Source organism: Budorcas taxicolor, chromosome 6, assembly GCF_023091745.1.
Source record: "Budorcas taxicolor isolate Tak-1 chromosome 6, Takin1.1, whole genome shotgun sequence".
Taxonomy (NCBI): Eukaryota; Metazoa; Chordata; class Mammalia; order Artiodactyla; family Bovidae; genus Budorcas; species Budorcas taxicolor.
The window spans coordinates 15,722,891-15,743,414 of record NC_068915.1 but is presented as its reverse complement, the minus strand read 5'-3'; the positions used below and the strand labels follow the sequence as shown (position 1 = coordinate 15,743,414).

The 20,524-nt window shown below is 40.3% G+C and overlaps 1 protein-coding gene across 1 annotated transcript in view; it reads right to left on the bottom strand.

Annotated features, from left to right (window-relative positions):
- Window positions 1-20,524, bottom strand: part of ELOVL6 (ELOVL fatty acid elongase 6) — a 135,004-nt gene that overhangs the window by 7,393 nt on the left and 107,087 nt on the right. The window contains exon 3 of the mRNA XM_052642251.1: window positions 4,819-4,970. Within this exon, the coding sequence (XP_052498211.1) occupies window positions 4,819-4,970 (152 nt within the window). The remainder of the gene's footprint in view (window positions 1-4,818; window positions 4,971-20,524) is intronic.

Below are 20,524 nucleotides of genomic sequence, written 5' to 3'. Positions count from 1 at the left end.
GCAGAGTTAGCGGGAGCTCCGCTGAGTCAGAGTTTCAAAAACAATGACGAGCTCAACTGAGCAAGGACCTAGACTCAGAGCAGATGTTTCCAAGTTTTAACAAAACAAAACCTCAGCAGGTTTTAATATAATTCAAACAGTAGTCAGTCAAAGATTTTGGCACACAAAGCAGGTTGGTGGCTCTCTTCCCCTCACTTGTTCTAGTAGACCGTAGCTGTGGAATTCACTGAAATGAGCTCATTGTTCTCTGCTGAGACAGAAAGCCCTTCTTGCTATTAAAAGTCCAGTGAAGGGGGAATGTTAGTGTTTAATGGGCACAGAGTTTTCAGCTGGGGAAGATAAAAGTTCTGGAGGTGGATGGTGTGATGGCTGTACAACAATGCCAACGCCCATAATGCAGCAGGTCTGTCACCTGGAAATGGCCAATTTTACATATGCTTTGCCACAATTAAAAGAAAAACTTTAGTGAAAACTGTAGGCAGGCAGGTTTTGGGAGTGGGAAAATAGTTTTTTCAGTATTGAACATAGAAGAACTGTTCTTTTTTCTCTCTCAAGACCTTTTCTTTCTGGTATACGTTAGGAAGTTCAGAATAGAGAACTGAAAGCAGAACTGGGAACCTAAAAAATAAGAAAAATTTTAAATAATCCAAATGAATACAGCTTTCTTAATTAAATAGTAGCGACAAGGTTTTCTAAGAATGTTTTACAGGGAAGGAATTTAAATTCCCAAACCAACAAAAAGCCATCTAAAGCACACATGTTCACTAAACTAGGCGAACTGGTTTAGGATCTATTTTGATGAAGCGGTTTACCTTGGGAAGATAGCTGTCAAGTAAGATCCAGGATATCTGAAAGGGAATAAGTCATATTTGAAAATTGGAAAAGGGTACTCAAGACTGAAAATATCTGTATAATGGATCTGAAACCACAGGAAGAATTGGTGTCACACACTACCCTCATTAAAGAGCTGCATCAAGTTTAGGATTTGTTTTTCAACTCTTTAGCCCACTGACAGCACTTCAATCCCTTGTTTGAACTGTGAAGGAATGGACTGTTTGATATGCAGCCTATAAACTGCTGTGGTGAATGAGGCTTCTCCAGGCAAAGTGATTATCAAGCCAATGGCATAAGGAACTAGAGTACAGCTCCTCTGGGCCTCAAGAGGGAACAGAATTGTGTCTAATTACAAGGTCTACATTGGGGCAGGAGGGAGTGGTATGTTCGAGCCTACAGTAATAAAGACAGGTGACTGACTGCCCTACCCTCCTCAGGACCAACAACACTCCAACAAGACAGAGGATTATAGCACAAATACCTCTGAGTGATGCAGTTCTCATCCACAAATCCTAACCTTGCGACTCAGGTGTCCATCTAGAGTAGAAGCTGGGAGGACAGACAGCACAGAGCTACTCACGCCTTTGAAGGAAAATGGCCACTATGAATGGGCTGGTGTGGCTCTTCCATGTATTATTCCTTCAAAAGGTAGAAGGAGCTATTTTTATTCTCAAGTCCCTCAGACACAACTGGCTAAAACTCCGAAACATAGCTAAGCAGCCCTGGCAGGGAAATGCATTTCCAGAAGCCAAGACTGAAGTACCTCCTTTGCAATTAGAGGCCCAAAGGCCAGAAGCAGAGAGACACCTTTCCTGACTAAAGCAAGCAAGAAAGTACCTTTTGAGGGTAGGGAGGGGGAAACTGTAAAGGTGTTCAGGGATGGCATGCAGAGGGAATCAAGGTTCATGCATTTACTGTATTCATGTATCTATAGACAATTCTTTACCAAAAAGGTGGGGAGGCAGTTCATAAGGATACTTACACAGAATAAGGTAAATAGCGGAGACTCTATGACTCTAAATAAAAAGTCACTATGAGAGATGTAGACAATCTTTTATCTATACCTGAAAATACAAAATTAAAATGTCCTCACAGAATTCTGAAATTCCTAAAAGACACATCTGTAGGCTTTTAGGCATTGTCTATAGCTCCAAGTCTGCAAAACACTTCTCTAGTGTAAGACTTTGCAGCTAGTGGTCCTAATCTAAATATTAAAAAATAGCTGCCTGGGGGCCTGGTTCATAAAAAAAATTCATATGATAAATTTCTCTTTTTGATAAAGCAGCAATTCCATTTCAGCATTTTAAATGCCTGGCCCATGGTAGATGCTTATTAGAAGTTTATTAAAGGACACACACACCTATGGTCAAATTAATCTTTGACCAAGGAGGCAAGGGTAAGAAAAAGACAGTCTCTTCAGCAAGGGGTGTTAGGAAAGTTGGACAGCTTCATAAATAAATCAATGAAGTTAGGACACACCCTCTCACCATACACAAAAATAAACTCAAGATGGCTTAAAGACATAAATATAAGACATGATACCATAAAACTCTTAGAAGAGAACATAGGCAAAACATTCTCTGATGTAAATCTTACCAATATTTTCTAAGGCCATTCTCCCAAGGCAATAGATATAAAAGCAAAAATTAAAGGAGCTAATTAAACTTGCAAGCTTCTACACAGCAAAGGAAAACATACACAGGGAAAAAAAAAAAAAGACAACCCATGGACTGTAAGGAAATATCTGTAAACAACATGACCAAGAAGAGCTTACTTTCCAAAATATACAAACAGTTCATACAGTTTAACAACAATAAAAACAAACATCCCAACTGAAAAATGGGCAGAAGACCTAATAAGCATTTCTTCAAAGAAGACATACAGATGACCCGTAGGCACATGAAAAGATGTTCAACCATCAATAATTATCAGAGAAAAGCAAATCAAAGCCACAACGATGTACTACCTCACACCAGCCAGAATGTCCATTATTAAAACGTTTACAAATAACAAACGCTGTAGAGGATGTGGAGAAAAGGGAACCCTCCTACACTGTTGGTGGGAATGTAAGTTATTACAGCCACTATGGAACAGTATGGAAGTTCCTTAAAAAACTAAAAACAGAGCTACCACATGATCCAGCAATCCCACTCATGGGCATATATTCAGACAAAACTATAATTCAAAAAGATACATGCAACCCCTATGTTCATAACAGCACTATTCTCAATAGCCAAGACATGGAAACAACTAAAGTATCTGTCAACAAATGAATAAAGATGCCGCACATATATACAGTGGAATGCTGCTCTGCCATACGAAATAAAATACTGCCATACGCAACAGCGTGGATGGGATGATCATACTAAGCGAAATAAGTCAGAAAAAGAAAAGCAAATACCATACGATATCACTAATAGGTGGAATCCACCATATGACACAAATGAATTTTACAAAACAGGAATGGATTCACAGACATAGAGAAACGACCCGAGGGTGCCAAGGGGGCAAGCAGGGGAGGCAAGAAGTGTGAGTTTGGGATTAGCAGATGCAAACTACTGTACATAGAATGGATAACAACAAAGTCCTACTGTAGAACACAGGGAACTATTAATATATTCAATACCCTATGATAAGCCATAATGAAAAAGAAGGTAGAAAAGAAGAATGTGTGTGAATAACAGAATCACCTTACTGTACAGCAGAAATTAGGGCAACATGTAAATCAACTATACTTCAATAAAAAAATTTAAAAATTTATTAAAGGAATAAACCAATGAGTCCATACTAATGCAATTCACTGTAAGACTTTTGATAGGCTGTGTGTGTGAGTGCTGAAGTTTTTTCCTGCTGTTCCTCCCGTGTCTTTGGCCTGGGAAGAAGTGGTCAAACCAACAGTTCAAACCAATTGCCAGCAGATTAGAGCCCCTGCTGCAGAGTGGCTCATACCCTCTGTGAACAGATACAAACCAGGGGAACCTTTCAGAAAGACTCGATAGCTAACACTGTAGGTAACTTAAAATGAAATCACAACTTCCAACCCCCTTTTCAGGAGAAACAGGAGATGGAACGCAATTGATAGATAAGAATTTTGAACTAAATAAGCCAATTCTTAATTATAGATAAAACATTAAGAAACCCAGAGGATGCACAGGTGTCCCCTAAGGATGTGGACCAATTTGTGAGACTCTGGCCAGCATGGCTCAGAGATGAACTCAGATCTTTTTATCATGGGTGGCTCCCTTTTTCTGGCAACAAAGATATTTTTCTGGGGAACTGTGCCTGTGTTTAAAAAAAAAAAAAAAAGCCCTTGCTACTTGATTTTCCACTGTCTGTTAACTTGTGACATACTTATATTCAAGACTATTAAAGAGTTAAAGCAAAAACTGTTAGGAATCTACCTATCTATCTAGTACCAGAATTTTGGACTAATTTCTAGAAGATGAATTACATTTCTCTAAGGCCTATTTCTTCAACTGATTAAAATTAAACAACATCAGAAACTAACCCTTAATATTTTGTGAATGAGAACATAAGGCTACTCAAACAAAGGCTGAATGTCCTAGTCTGTATCCAAACTCCAGAGCTGAACATACACTTTGCTGTGAGACTGGGAAATAGCTGTGAGGCTAACTTTCCCCAATATTCTAATATTAGCTCAGCTGTTAAAGGCCTCAGAGAAGGGGCTAGGTAGATGTTCTTAGCCCCTGGAACTGTGCTTTCAGTGGGGCTTGGATCCATGCACATTCTGTATAAACTTTTTGGCTCTTGATATACACAAGGTACAATTATTTAAAAGGAGGGAAAAGAACAAAAATAACAGAAGTTAGTTAAGAATGCAAATTCACTTATTGTAATTTTCCTGAAACCAGTAAAATAGGACCTTCAAATTATTTTTTTGTTCATTTTTCAATAAATATTACACGTATGTAACTACAAAGGGGTGAGGGTGGGAGAGGAAATGGAAGGAGAAAAGACACTCACCTAGTTCGGGTGCTTTGCTTAGCACAAATGCATAAGCCCAGAATTTGCTGACAGGTCCATTGTAAAAACCCTGGTCACAAACTGAATGCTTCAGGCCTTTGGTCATCACAGTGTACACCATATAAGCACCAGTTCGAAGAGCACCGAATATACTTCATAATGAAAAGAGAAAAGAAACAATATTCAGGAAAATAATTTCATGTCTGACATTAACCATTAGTAGAAGACTGCCATTGGCAGAAATAGGCAGAACTGCATCACAATCATTTGCATTTACCCAGAAGCATTTAAAAACGTTTTGTTAAGAGCAAGAAAACTGCTCAGAGCTTTATTCTGAAGGCCATGCCACTTCACTCTTCATCCATGTTCCAAAAAGAGGTCATGGAAAAGGGGACTAGATCCAGGGCAGGATCTCAAGAATGCCAATTACCTTAGTGTTTCAACTTGAGAACGATCCCTTGGGGATGAGAGGGAATTGGCTGAAAACTTTTGGAATTATCTCAGTTCTGTCCCTTGCCCAATCATTCTCCAAATCCCCTGCCTCTGTTCCCTTGAATCTCTCTAATCCATTTTTTTCTCACAGAAGCCAGAGGAAGAAGGCTGAGCTCTACTGTCAACCCTGCAGCGCATCCAGGTTCACTCCCCTGAGCTCCCAGAACTAGGCCCTGACACTGTGCCAACACTGTTCTTCAGTGCCCTGTAATGTATCTGTCTCTGCATAGTCAGAGGAGCTCCAAGTGCTGAAAAAGTCAGATCGCTGCTTGAGAAGTAAACTCACACGTGGACTTGTTATCACAGAACTGCTAAAGAAACAGGAGAGCTCTGGAGTATGTTGAGCTCAGTGACGTAAGTGAAGTATGAGAGGATTTGTCAACTGGAACACACAGGCTCCATCACGGTGTGAACCCCATAGACATGTGTCCCAGTGTTCACAAGCCACGTGCATGAGTGAAGGGAGAGCTGACTGATTACGGGAGAGATGTGTTTGCCCATCCTTTTTTCTGGCAGCATTCCGTTTTTAGGTTCTAAAGTCAGCATAGAAAACAAACTTATGGTTACCGAAGGGGAAAGGGGGTTGGGGGAGGGATAAATTAGGAGTTTGGGATTAGCTGACAAACACACTGCTATATAAAAAATAAACAACAAGGTCCTACTGTATAGCACAGGGAACTATATTCAGTATCTTATAATAAACCATAGTGGAAAATATGAAAAAGAACTACACACACATATACATATATATGTATGTATAACTGAATCATTTTAGCATTTAAAATGTCTTCAGTGTTGCTTGACTAAGTCATTCCACTTGGCTACCTCATCCACAAACATGCATCCGCTAGCGAGAACTAAAGGCCAGCTTTGCATAGAATAGAGGTGATGAAGTTGAATTCTTGGCAACTGCCTATTAATTAAGTGAGGACTCTGTAAGCAGCTTCTCTAATAACATATGGCCTACCTTAAACAGAGTTACTCTTTCCAACACATAAAACCATTCTGCACAGGATTATTGGTATGATTTTACAGTTGCAGATCCCTGTTTAATCCTTCAGTGTCTTCCTGCTGAACACAGAATGTAACCCCCAGCTCCCTAATAGAAACTGCAAGACTCTGGATGGCCCATCCTTCTTCACCCCTGCATCCTGCCACACTCTTCCTGCTCCTGTGAGCCAATCACTCCAACAAGTTCTGATCCTTCCAGTTTTCTGCCTTAGGACCTGTGCATATGATATTTCCTCTTCTTGGGGAGCTTTTTTCTGTGTTTACTCGAAGGCTGCTCTTCTCACTCTTGTCTCAAAGAAATGTCCCCTCCTGGTGGAATGACCTAAAAGCCTTTAGAGTCAATAAACTTGTCCCAATTTGAGGATGGGGAGTTGGATTTCATTGGTACTGTCAAATAATGCAGAATTTTCCATCTTAACCTGAATTGATTTTTCCTGTTTTGTCTTTATTCCACCTGACGATGGCTAAATTTCATATGAAAAGTTGCCACCATCACCAAATTATTAGCAAATTGGGGACTGATTTGCTGCTGTGGAAGGTAGTACGCAAAAATGGATATAGCACTTCCACTGAGCCTACAGAGAGACTTTCTGTTTGTCTATTTGGGGACCAAGTCCCTTCCTCCTTCTCCATGTGATGATTTTGTCCAGGTTCTCTCAAATCATGATTGCCTCCAGGAAGGTGATCTTATCTTCAATTTAGGAGTAAATCCTAATTACCTAAGCAAGTTTTAGTAATCCCATTTCCCTTTCTCACAATGACTTGTTAGGGTGGACAATGGCCCAGTTCTAATCAATATGATGCGAGGAGAGAGCTGCTGGGGGCCTTCTGGGGAAAGTTTTCCTTGCTCATTAGCACATACTACTTGGAAGAGCAGCAGATGTCTTGCCACCAGGAGAAAGCTCCCTTGAGGATAAAGTTCAGTCAGAGAGGATCTCAAAGTATTCCTCCAAGGTGTGACTGACCTGCTGAATGCGCCAGTCTTTCAGTGACTTTACCACAAGACTTCTTGGCTTGGGGATACAGCTTCCTTACTGTATAAGCCATTTGGAGGCCTGCTTTTTACTATTTAGACCCCAGAGCATCCTACTTTCAGGAAACTTCTGAACACTGGTTAACCTTTTGTGGCTATCAAATATGTCTTGGTCACAGATGCTGCTGGTGAACCACCTACTGTATCAGTTAGCTGGTTTTCATAGATACGTCAGTGGGAGACACATCAGTGATTTCTATACCAGCTGAAAGCAAAGAAACACACACTTTACACACTTTAAGATGTATCAGTCCCTGCTCCTGAGGCCCCAGATCTGTGACTTTTCTGAACAATCAACGCACTGTAGAGACCATGTCTTTCCCTGCTGAGCCCCGCCCAGCACACCCAGGAAGCAGAGCCCTTCCTCCACCACATTTTGCTGCTAGACTATGTGCTTCAGATATGACCATAGTAGATCCAAGGAAAGGAGTTTTGGAATGATGACTTTGTTTATCTTCCTGAGTTTCAAAAGTCACTGTAGTTTTAACTATACCCTATAGTCTAAGTATTGGCACAGCTATTCATTCTTTCACTTGTTAAATACTCATTGGCAATGTTCCAGGTGCTAGGGGGACAAGAATCGGTACACTAACAGTGGCTGCTGCTAGTAGTCCTGGAAGAGGAGGTGGCATTGGAGTTAGGGTTAAATAGGTATCCAGACTCTGAGGGGAGGGCACGAAGGGGAGGTCATCTCAGAGCACTGCAGAATTGAAAGTTTAGGTCTCACAGTGACCCACAATATTACTGGCAACAAGTCCATAGCTCATCTTATTGTCCCATATGGGGACATGCGCCTCCCCGCCTAAGCTCTGAACAATAAGGCTGACTCAAAACAGAGGACAGTGCATTTTTCAGGGAAAACCTCAGTGCCAGCCGTCGGGCGCATGTGTCTGAGGGCAAAGGCGCTTTGTTGTGATGTGACAATGCCACTGCCGGGGAGCCGTCAGGGAGCTGCTTGGCCAATGGGCTGATTGTTATTTGTGGGAAACCAGTACCTCTGGCCCTGGCATATCTCAGCCACACTGCGCTTTGGAACCAGGCAGCTTTCTGTTCTAAGTGGGCACAGCGTTCTTAGACTGGGAGACTTCACCAACATGTACTTTAAGGCAGGAGGCTTTTCCCCCTCCATAATTTACATCATATTGCTATGATGCAAGAGGCAAATACACAGCTTATGTCTGGCTATTCCCAGTCCTTACTCATGCTCATGGCAGACAGTATTCTTACCAATCTTGACACACTTTCCAGGCCACGTGCCTGGACCACTGAGCCGATACCCATAGATTAGAGTTGCAAATTCCAATCACAGGGCTCTCATTAGTTTCATGACTAGACAAATTACTTAACCTCTCTCAGTCTTTATTCATCTGAATTAATACCTAATTTGTAAATTAGTTCTATAAATTTTATAGGACAATATAAATAAGGTATTTAGTTAGCACACAGCCTCTCATATGCAGGTGCTGAATAAATTATTATACTATTTTTTTAAATTATTTATTGTTATCATTGCTGCTTTACTTCGTCTGTCCTTTAGTGTTGAAAATCACTTTTAACTTCCTCCAGTTAAGGCTAAATATCCTTAATTGAAATTGTCCTAATTGGAAGTCAAGGAAATTGATAAATGGAGAATTTGATTGGCACTGAGATCCAACCAGTCCATTCTAAAGGAGATCAGTCCTGGGTGTTCTTTGGAAAGAATGATGCTAAAGCTGAAACTCCAGTACTTTGGCCACCTCATGCGAAGAGTTGACTCATTGGAAAAGACTCTGATGCTGGGAGGGATTGGGGGCAGGAGGAAAAGGGGACGACAGAGGTTGAGATGGCTGGATGGCATCACGGACTCGATGGACGTGAGTCTGAGTGAACTCCGGGAGTTGGTGATGGACAGGGAGGCCTGGCGTGCTGCGATTCATGGGGTCACAAAGAGTCGGACACGACTGAGCGACTGGACTGAACTGATGATTATTCATGTTATTATGTGTTTTATTCTTAAGTGTTATGGGCATTTGCTAACAGAAAGAAGAGATTGTTGGTATAGAAAAGCTCCTGGTTCATGTGAAATTTATCTTTTGATCAGATGATAAAGATTGTAAATCTAGGGCTTCAAAGAGGCTAAGAGTATGGGCCATTGTATTCAATGGGGGCATGTGACTACGTGCATCATCACATCCTTTTCCCAGCTGTAAAGTCACACCAGCATCCTTTTTCTTTTTTTTTTTTTTAAAGAAATACATCATTTTTCTTGCCTGAGTCTAGTTTTGATTAGAAGAGTTAATGGAAGAGGGGAGAGCTCAGTGGAGGTAGATGTTCCTGCCCTGCTTCAGCTACTGGGTCCTATTAGACACAATGCAGGAAGATCGGGAAGAAACCACTGCCCTGATTAACTAAGGTGCTTCTTCGCAATCAGATGTTCTAGATTTCTGGCCCAGAAGAACCCTGTTTCATCATTATTACCATTTGCCACAGCATGTACTCAAGGAGGTGCCAAGAGTGCCCACTGGACTCCTACTGTGACACTCTGGGGATGGAGATGGGAACCTTCTATTTTGTACCGTACACAGATTTCTGCAATGCCTGACTATTGGACAGCAAGCTGGTATTAGACGGACAATTTAAAAAATACATTTTAAAATAGGCACCTACTTACAACTGATACGCTGAATAATCACGATGGCATGAGCTTGCAACTTCTTAGTATGAGACTGAGATACAGTACTACTCCCTGATTGCCCGTGGATGACACACGGGCACTGGTGAAGAAAGACTGACTCATTTATTGAATCAACATCTATGTCATCAACATCCACCAAGTATCAGATATTATAATCCACTGGGGCAGGAAGAGACTCTCTACAGCTCATTATAAGTGGTAATAAACATATATATATATATATATTATATGAACAAATTTCAAATTCTGAGAGAAACAACTCATGGTATAAACACTGGGGTCCCTTCTAAAAAAGCTTGAGCAATATGGCTAATCTTTCAAACCCACGCTGTGATCATGAGGTTTGACTATGTATTTACCTGAGAAAAAGTTGAATAACTGTATTCTAATCTTCCAATTTTAGTGCCTTCTGGAAGTCAAAGTGGAATATCTCAGTAATGACTATAAGAATTCCAGAATTCTACCCTGAGAATAAAGAGCCTTGGGTATAAATCATCAATAATACTTTCAATTATTTCTGCATAAACACTAAGAGTTGATAAAACCACTTTTGCATTGCTTCCTTCTTGGCCCTCAACTTAAATGTATTTAGGGATCAAAACAAGGTTTTTCAAAGATTTTTTATTCTACAGTGCCAACCACCCTGGTCTCCCTTCCTCCGCCACCCACCCCCTGCTAACTCAATAACCAAAGGTGCAAACCCTTCCAGTAGTGAGCAACAAAAATGTTTCATTACACTTGTATTTGTCATCAGGAAAAAATATATCTACCAGATCTTATCAGTTGTCAAAAAAATGGGGATGGCTGATCTAACAGTAGCAACTTTGTAAACATGGGTGAGGCCACTGATTTCCCTGACAACAAACTTTAACTGCCATTAGACTGTCTTAAAGTGAAAGTGAAGTTGCTCAGTCATGTCCGACTCTTCGCGACCCCATGGATTGTAGCCTACCAGGCTCCTCTGTCCATGGGATTTTCCAGGCAATAGTACTGGAGTGGATTGCCATTTCCTTCTCCAGGGTATCTTCCCAACCCAGAGATCGAACCCAGGTCTCCTGCATTGTAGACAGACGCTTAACCATCTGAGCCAGACTCTGACAACTGTCCTAGACTCTGACAGTTTCCAGAATAGGAAGAGTACTCAATGATCCCTGAATACGTTAAAGCAAATCAATAAGAACCAAAATATTACAGTGCTTGTGCCAGGGAATGAAGGCATCTCCACATCAGTATCTTGTCTCTACCGACAACCCACCTTTCCACACTTGAGGACACGTATCTGTAACAGAGAATGTCTCCTTTTGTGTGGTCTAGACTGTTCCTTGCTACAAACACATTTTCCAATAATAATATAACAAGTCAAAGTCTGAAGCTTTTTTTTTGGTCCAATAAACAGGCAGTAAAATGGGGATGTATTGGATTGGCCAAAAAGTTCCTGCATATTTTTCTGTACAATACTATGGAAAAAAAACAGAATGAACTTTTTGGCTAACCCCACATAATGTAGTTTTTAAAAATTTATTTTCTCTACTTCTTCACTAACAATTCAGAGTGCACAATTTCACTTTTTAACTGAGTGGTTATTTATAGCTGTGACTGATTGCTCTTGACTTGGATATTTAGTTGCATATCTCCATTAGCAAGTTTGAAGTTTCTTGTGGATCAAGAAAGTTGATATTAAAATTATATAATGTAATGCATATATATATATATATTTCTTCTTGAAAAAGAAATGCAAGAAGGCAAAGTAGTTGTCTAAGGAGGCCTTAAAAATAGCTGAGAAAAGAAGAGAAGTAAAAGGCAAAGGAGAAAGGGAAAGATATCGCCAACTCAATGCAAAATTCCCGAGAATAGCAGGGAGAGAAAAGAAAGACTTCTGAAGCAAACAATGCAAAGAAATAGGGTAAAACAACAGAATGGGAAAGACTTGTGATCTTTTCAAGAAAATCAGAGATACCAAGGGAAAGTTTCATGCAGAGATTGGCACAATAAAGGACAAAAATGTCAAGTACCTTACAGAAGCAGAAGATATTAAGGCGACATGGCAAGAATACACAGAACTGTACAAAAAAGCTCTTAATGACCCGAATAACCACGATGGTGTGATCACTCACCAAGAGCCAGGCACCCTGGAGAGCGAAGTCAAGTAAGCCTTAGGAAGTATCACTACTAACAAAGCTAGTGGAAGTGATGTAATTCCAGCGGAGCTATTTCAAATCCTAAAAGATGATGTTAAAGTGCTGCACTCAATATGCCAGTAAACTTGGCACACTTAGCAGTGGCTACAGGACTGGAAAAGGTCAGTTTTCATTCCAATCCCAAAGAGAGGCAATGCCAAAAAAAATGTTCAAACTACTGTACAATTGCACTCATTTCACATGCCAGGATTATGCTCAAAATCCTTCAAGTAGGGCTTCAGCAGTATGTGAACCAAGAATCTGCAGATGTACAAGCTAGATTTAGAAGAGGCAGAGGAACCAGAGATCAAATTGACGACATATGCTGGATGATAGAAAGAGCAAGGGAATTAAAAAAAAAAACAACCATCTACTTCTGCTTCATCGATTATGCTAAAGCCTTTGACTGTGTGGATCACAACAAACTGTGGAATAGTCTTAAAGAGATGGGAATACCAGATGACCTTACCTGCTTCCTGAGAAACCTGTATGCAGGACAAGAAGCAGCAGTTAGAACTAGACATGGAATAACAGACCGGTTCACAATTGGGAAAGGAATAAGTCCAAGCTGTATATTTGTCACCCTGCTTATTTAACGTATATACAGAGTGCATCATGTGAAATGCTGAGCTGGATGACTCAGAAGCTGGAATCAAGATTGCTGGGGAAAATATCAACAACCTCAGATATGCAGATGATACCATTTTAATGTCATAAAGTAAAGAGGAACTAAGGAGCCTCTTGATGAAGGTGAAAGAGGAAACTGAAAGGCTGGCTTAAAACTCAACATTCAAAAAACTAAGATCATGCAGTCCAGTCCCATCACTTTACGGCAAAAAGATGGGGAAAATGTGGAAACAGTGTCAGATTTCATTTTCTTGGGCTCCAAAATCAACACCAATGGTGACTGCAGCCATGAAATTAAGACACTTGCTTCTTGGAAGAATAGCTATGACAAACCTAGACAGTGTATTAAAAAGCAGAGACATCACTTTGCAGACAAAGGTCCGTATAGTCCAAGCTATGATTTTTCCAGTAATCATGTATGGACTATAAAGAAGGCTACACACCAAAGAATTGATGCTTTTGGACAGCAGTGCTGGAGAAGGCTCCCAAGAGTCCCTTGGACAGCAAGGAGACTAATCCAGTCAATCCTAAAGCAAATCAACCTCTTAATCTCTTTTGGAATATTGCCAAATTACTAGGACAGCAATAACTCCAGTGTAAGACAAATAGCACTGACCCATTAATTCCATTGCATAGTCTTAACTAGAGTTCACAACTAAATATTCTATTGGAAGGACTGATGCTGAAGCTCTAATAGTTTGGCCACCTGACACGAAGAGCTGACTCATTACGAAAGACCCTGATGCTGGGAAAGACTGAGGGCAAGAGGAGAAGGGGTTGACAGAGGATGAGATGGTTGGAGAGTATCACTGACTCAATGGACATGAGTTTGAGCAAACTCCAGGAGATAGTGAAGGACAGGGAAGCCTAGGATGCCGCAGTCCATGGAGTTGCAAAGCGTCAAACACAACATAACAACTGAACAACATATATATATTCATCAAAATTGAAAATATGCACATCTTTTGAAACCTAGCCTTTTGGGACAACAGGGGTGGACCTTGAAGTGGTTTAATAGGTAAGTGAAAAAAGTCAGACTGACAAATTCCATATTGTTTCACTCATATGTAGAATATGAGAAAACTAATAAACTAACAACAAAATAAATGAATAAACCAAACCAAACAAAAAAACACGTAGATGCAAAAGAGAGAAGGTATTGATTACCAGAGAGCAAAATGGGTAAAGGGGATCTACTGTATGGTAACAGATACCAGAAGTTTGCTGGTGAGCAAGCTGTAAGGTAGACAGAAGTAAAAATGTTACGTATTGGGTTGGCCAAAATGTTCATTTGGTTTTTCTGTAAAATCCTGTGGAATAATCCAAATGAATTTTTGGCCAACCCAGTAACAGTGGGCTTCCCTGGTGGCTCAGATGGTAAAGAATATGCCTGCTATGCAGAAGACTAGGGTTCAATCCCTGTATCAGGACGATCCCCTGGAGAAGGGAATGGCAACCCACTCTAGCATTCCTGCCTGGAGAATCCCATGGACAGAGGAGCCTGATGGGCTACAGTCCATGGGGTGGCAAAGAGTCAGTCACGACTGAGCAACCAGCAACTTTCGATACCCATAAAACTTGTAAAATGTTATGAGCCAATGTTACTGCAATTTAAAAAATTGATTAAAAAAAAAAAGATGGCTAAGACATAATATAAACCTCTCAATATAACTGACATGAAATGATTAAATTAATTACAATGAAAACAATATAGCAATAAAATATACCAGGTACATTTGCCTTAGGTGTTGACATAGAAGAGCTCCAGGATATGTGGTGATTAAGTGAAAAATATAAGGAACAGAATATTCTATAGGATGATCCAGGTTGTATACATTTTAAAAAGATTATACATACATAGACTGAGTTGAGTTGTAAAAATATGTAAGAAGGTAAGTCACATGAAACCAGCTTCAGTTCTGCTAACAAGTGTTTAACTAGATGGTGGCATAGTATTTCACATTTAAAGAAATTTATTGAGTCCCTACATTATGAAATTTGATTTTCACAACAACTTCATGTGGTACCACTATGGTGTGGTTTGTAACCTTCATGGTTACATAGACAAAGAGAGAAATAGGCATGGAGAAGGCAGGGGACTGGCCTGAGATTACAGTTACTAAATAGCCAAATCTTCTGACTATAGCTCCAGTCCTTTGCCCTTTATCCAGACCTGACCCTGAACTTGCCAGGAGGCTTTCATTTAGTATAGTGATTCTCAAGTTGACTGGATATTACAATCATCAAGATGCATGCTAAAACAATTCTAATACCCAGGACCCATCTCATACCAATTCACTTGGCATCTTGGATGTGGAAGCACCTGTGAGTGCTGGCTCTGAATTAGGGGGTGTCCTGGAGACTTTACCCTGCAGACTGCCTTCCACTCCCTACTCCACGAGCCTCTGGATGAAGCCGTCCAGGTAACTGATGAAGACAGATGCCTGTCTCTGCATCACTGCTGTCCTAGGTGAGAGCTCTTCTCCCTGAATTTCACCACTGATGGGACGCCATCTAACTCATGCCTGGGTGAGTGGAGACTTGCTCATGACTAAGATTTATTGACTGTCACCAACATATGGAAAGAACAATGTGCTGATTCCTGGACATTTAAGATGGGAACAATGAGATAAAGTCTTACAATTAGTGATCCTAATTAAGTATGGCAGAAAATTAAAGAAAGAGATTTGAATGAACTAAAAAGAACCTGAAAATAAATGTGGGCATAGTAAAAATTAATGTTGAAGCAAAAAACTCACCAGAACTACAAAAGTGGTTACATATCTTGTTTCTACAGAAAGCTTTGTTCCTTTGAGAAAACTCTTAATCTCTTTTGGAATATTCCCAAATTACTAGGCAATGGTAACTCCAGTGCCAAGACAAATAGCACTGACCCATTAATTCCACTGCACATTCTTAACTAGGGTTTGCAACTGCAAGAAGAAATCAAACTTTTTTTTTTCCACCTGAGAGATGATTAATGAAAATTTCACTGGGAGAGTACTTGAATAATGATATATAATATTATTTGTATAAATGGTCTCTCCCCTGACCCAAAAACTGAAACAAAAAAGAAAGAAAGTGAGGAAAGAAGAGAAAAGTAACTATGATGCTCAGCTTTCCATATCCTTAAAACTGGGGACTACGAATGTCTTTCAGGATTTGAGCCCTAAAATTACATGAGATCATGTTTTACCCATAAGAAAGGGAGGAGACATAAGCCATAAGTTTCTGCTGTCTATGTGCCCAATTCCTTTTGTCGGGCTGTTCTAAAAATCCATTAGACAAATGGATACATGAAATGAAAAAGACTTGCAGCAAGGCAAAATGGCTGTGAGGAGGCCTTACAAATAGCTGAGAAAAGAGGAGAAGCTAAAGGCAAAGGAGAAAAGGAAAGATACACCCATTGAATGCAGAGTTCCAAAGAACAGCAAGAAGAGATAAGAAAGACTTCTTAAGCAAACAATGCAAAGAAATAGAGGAAAACAACAGAATGGGAAAGACTAGAGATCTCTTCAAGAAAATCAGAGATACCAAGGGAAAGTTTCATGCAAAGATGGGCTCAATAAAGGACAGAAACAGCAAGGACCTAACAGAAGAAGAAGAGATTAAGAAGAGGTGGCAAGAATACACAAAAGAACTGTACAAAAAAGGTCTTAATGACCTGAATAACCATGATGCTGAGGCCATTCACCAGGAGTGTGAAGTTAAGCCGGGCTTAGGAAGCACTGAAAGTGAAAGTGAAGTCGCTCAGTCATGTCCGACTCTTTGTGACCCATGGACTGTAGCTGGGATTCTCCAGGCAAGAGTACTGGAGTGGGTTGCCATTTCCTTCTCCAGGAAGCATTACTACAAACAAAGCTAGCGGAGGTGATGGAATTCCAGTTGAGCTATTTCAAATCCTATAAAATGATGCTGTTAAAGTGCTGCTCTCAATATACCAGCAAATCTGGAAAACCCAGCAGTGGCCACAGGACTGGAAAAGGTCAGTTTTCATTCCAATCCCAAAGAAAGGCAATGTCAAAGAATGCTCAAACTGCCAGACAATTGCACTCATTTCAATGCTAGTAAGGTAATGCTCAAAATCCTTCAAGCTAGGCTTCAACAGTACGTGAACTGAGAATTTCCAGACATTCAAGCAGATTTAGAAAAGGCACAGGAACCAGGGAGCAAATTGCCAACATCTGCTGGATCATCGAAAAAGCAAGAAAGTTCCAGAAAAACATCTACTTTTGCTTTATTGACTGTGCCAAAGCCTTTCACTGTGTGGATCACAATAAAATGTGGAAAATTCTTCAAGAGATGGGAATACCAGACCACCTGACCTGCCTCCTGAGAAACCTGTATGCAGGTCAAGAAGCAACAGTTAGAACCAGACATGGAACAACAGACTGGTTTCAAATTGCCCAGTCACAGCCAATATCAACACCAGAGTTAAGAGACTGCCTGATAAATGACTCAGCACTTGCAGCCATAAACTGAATGCATTTCTCACTAAAGGTGAAGAATCAGTGATGAGTGGTTGGAGGAAAGAGATAGAAATAAACATCAGTACAAATGTCTTGGGATAGGAATGCTACAAAGCATGAGAGGAGGAGGATGAAATCAGAATGCTTCTCTATAACATACTATATATAACTACATGTTATAGGATGTATCAAGTTTTCATTCTTGTTGTTCAGTTGCTAAGTCATGTCCCATTCTTTGGAACCCCACAAACTGCAGCATGCCAGGCTTCCCTGTCCTTCACTAGCCCCCCAAATTTGCTCAAACTCATATCCATTGAGTCAGTGATGCCCTCCAACCATCTCATCCTCTGTCGTCCCCTTCTCCTCTTGCCTTCAATCTTTTCCAGCATCAGGGTCTTTTCCAATGAGTCAGCTGTTTGCATCAGGTGGCCAAAGTATTGGAGCTTCAGCATCAATCCTTCCAGTGAATAGTCAGGATGGTTTTCCTTCAGGACTTACTGGTTTGGTCCAAGAAAGAGTCTTCTCCAGCACCATAATTTGAAAGTATCATTTCTTCAATGCTCTGCCTTCTTTATGGTCTTCATTATAGAATCATAATGAACTCAACCATTATCAACAAATCCTTTTAGGAGGTTCATAGAAATTTCAGATTAAGGAACCCATTGGTATTGTTTCATGTAAATATCAGAGTTCATAATCCTTACTTGAATCCTGAGACAAGAATCTGGCACTCAATGTAAGTAAAATCATCGCACATATATCCCTTTACAAAAATTTAATCAGATTGTTTCTACCTAGGTTTACTCATTTAAAAATACTACTATCTTGTTATTCCTCATGGTGTGAAAGTTCCTATGATCTGCTGACAAACACACAACATCAGTAGGAAAAAACAAAAATGTTCCTGGAGATTTAATCCATCCAGGCAGCTGGTTTATTTCAAAAGAAGAAACAACTAATTCTCCCATCAGAATTGCTAAAGCTAAGAGAAAGGGACAATATCAATGGTTGGAGAGAATGGGGAGCAACTGGAATTTTCACATGCTGTTGGTGAGAACTTAAATTGGTACAAGCTCTTTGGAAAACATTTAGGCCAAACCCTCTGACTGAGCAATTCCTCTCTTAAGTAAAAACTGAGCAGAAATGCCAACATAGTACACACTAAAGGACAGGTATTCAAATGTTCACAACAGCATTATTCATAATATTGACACAGTAAAGACCAAATGTCAACCTACCACGGAGTAAAATAAATGAATAAATGAAGTACTATAGAGTAATAAGAGCAAAGCAACAACTTCTACATGCAAAACATGGATGAGTCTCACAAATGTAATGAATGAAAGAATCTGGACACGCAAGGATATACATTGTGTGATCCTGTTCATGTGAAGTTCAAATACAGGCAAAGTCAGATTGGTAGTTACTTTTGGAGAGATAACAGTTGGAAAGGGGGACAGAGGGAAGCTTCCGAGGTGCTGGTAATATTCTATACTTTGATTGGGGTGGGGATTACACAAGTGAGGTCACTTTGTTACAAGAAAAATCGTTGCGTTCTACATTAATTATTGTGCATTTTTTCTGAATATATATGAATATCTCAAATTAAAAGGCTTACAGAAAAAAAAAAAGTGATATGAGAACTGATGAAAAGGAGCCACTCTGGCCAAGACCCGGAGAAGAACATGACAGGGACAGGTGACAGCAGAGCAGGAGTGAGCTGTGCGTACTTGTGGTGTGAGGCTGGGAGGTGACAGAGGCAGGAGGGAAATGCACTTCAACAGGTGGACAGGCCCAGCACTGGTAGGGCCTTTGAGGGTTTCATATGGCACAGTGATAGTAATATTAAAAATTAACAATCAACATCATAAAATGTACTTCATTCTAACTGCACTGCACAGACATTGATGGATTTTAAGCAAGGGAGTGACACAATGTTGATATACATTTTTAATGATCACTCAGACCACTGTGTGGAGAATAGACTAAAATACAATCAAAGACAACCACAATAATTAATGTAACATTAATAGCTAATCATAAGGACTTCCCTGCTGGTCCAGTGGTTAAGACTCCACCTTGCAATACAGGGGACTCGGGTTCAATCCCTGATTGGCTAAGATCCCACATGTCTCAAAGAAACTAAGCCCACAGGCTACAACTAGGGAGTCCGTGAGCCCCAGCTGTATCACCAAAGATCCATCATGACTTAACGAAGATCCTGAGTGTTGCAGCTAAGACCTGATACAGCCAGGTAAATAAACAAATTTTTAAAAAATAGATAATCATATATAATGAAGACTAATGTGTAATTATGACTAATATTAAATAATTTATCATTATGTAAGAAATCCACCAGGGAGAACATTTAAAAGGATATTATATTTCTATTTCCAAATGAGACAGGTGGTCACCGCAGACATGAACAGAAAGCAGCAGACAAATCTGTGTGCCTGAGAGGACGCCCTGGACCACTGTGTGTGGGGCCAGATAACAAGGAGGAAGACTAAGATTTCTGGCCTGATGAACAAGAATGGATAATGATGCCAGGTACTTAGCAAGAGAGGACTTGACCTAATAGTGAACTTATCTGCATGTTAATTAAGTCATAGTGGGGCATGGGCGGAGAGGAAATCCAGACCTCTGTTTAAGGACATAAGACAGGAGATGCCTACCATATGCACATCTAAGTGAAGATGTGCTTCTAAGTGAAGACGTAGCTTTAGATGAAGGGAAGTTTGCAGTTTAGGGAAGAGATCAGGGCTGGACACTTCAGTATAAGAGTCATCTGATATTTAAACATGGGCTGAATAAGGTGAGATCCCTTAGGGAGAGGACTGAAATAGAGGGGAACAGAGCACCTGACTGAGCCCTAGGGCACTGTGACTTCTAGAGGTCAGAGCAGAGGGGTGCAATGCAGCACTACTGCAGAGGGAGTGAGGAAGCTGCTGGAAGGTCCACTAGAGCTGTCACCTGAGCAGAGAGCCGCCTGATGAGGGTGCAAAGCTTACTCCCTCCACTGAGCCTCGTAAATAGGACGCAATCAGGCCACCCTGATTGCAAAGTCTGATAAGCTTTATTAAAAAGATAAATAATTACAGCAGATAGACTTTAGAAAATTCAGAAAATACAGAGGAAAAGACCAATCATGATCCTATAAACATAACACAATGGTTATAATTTTTATTGCCTTCCAGTCTTGTTCACTTTCCATTCATGGTTG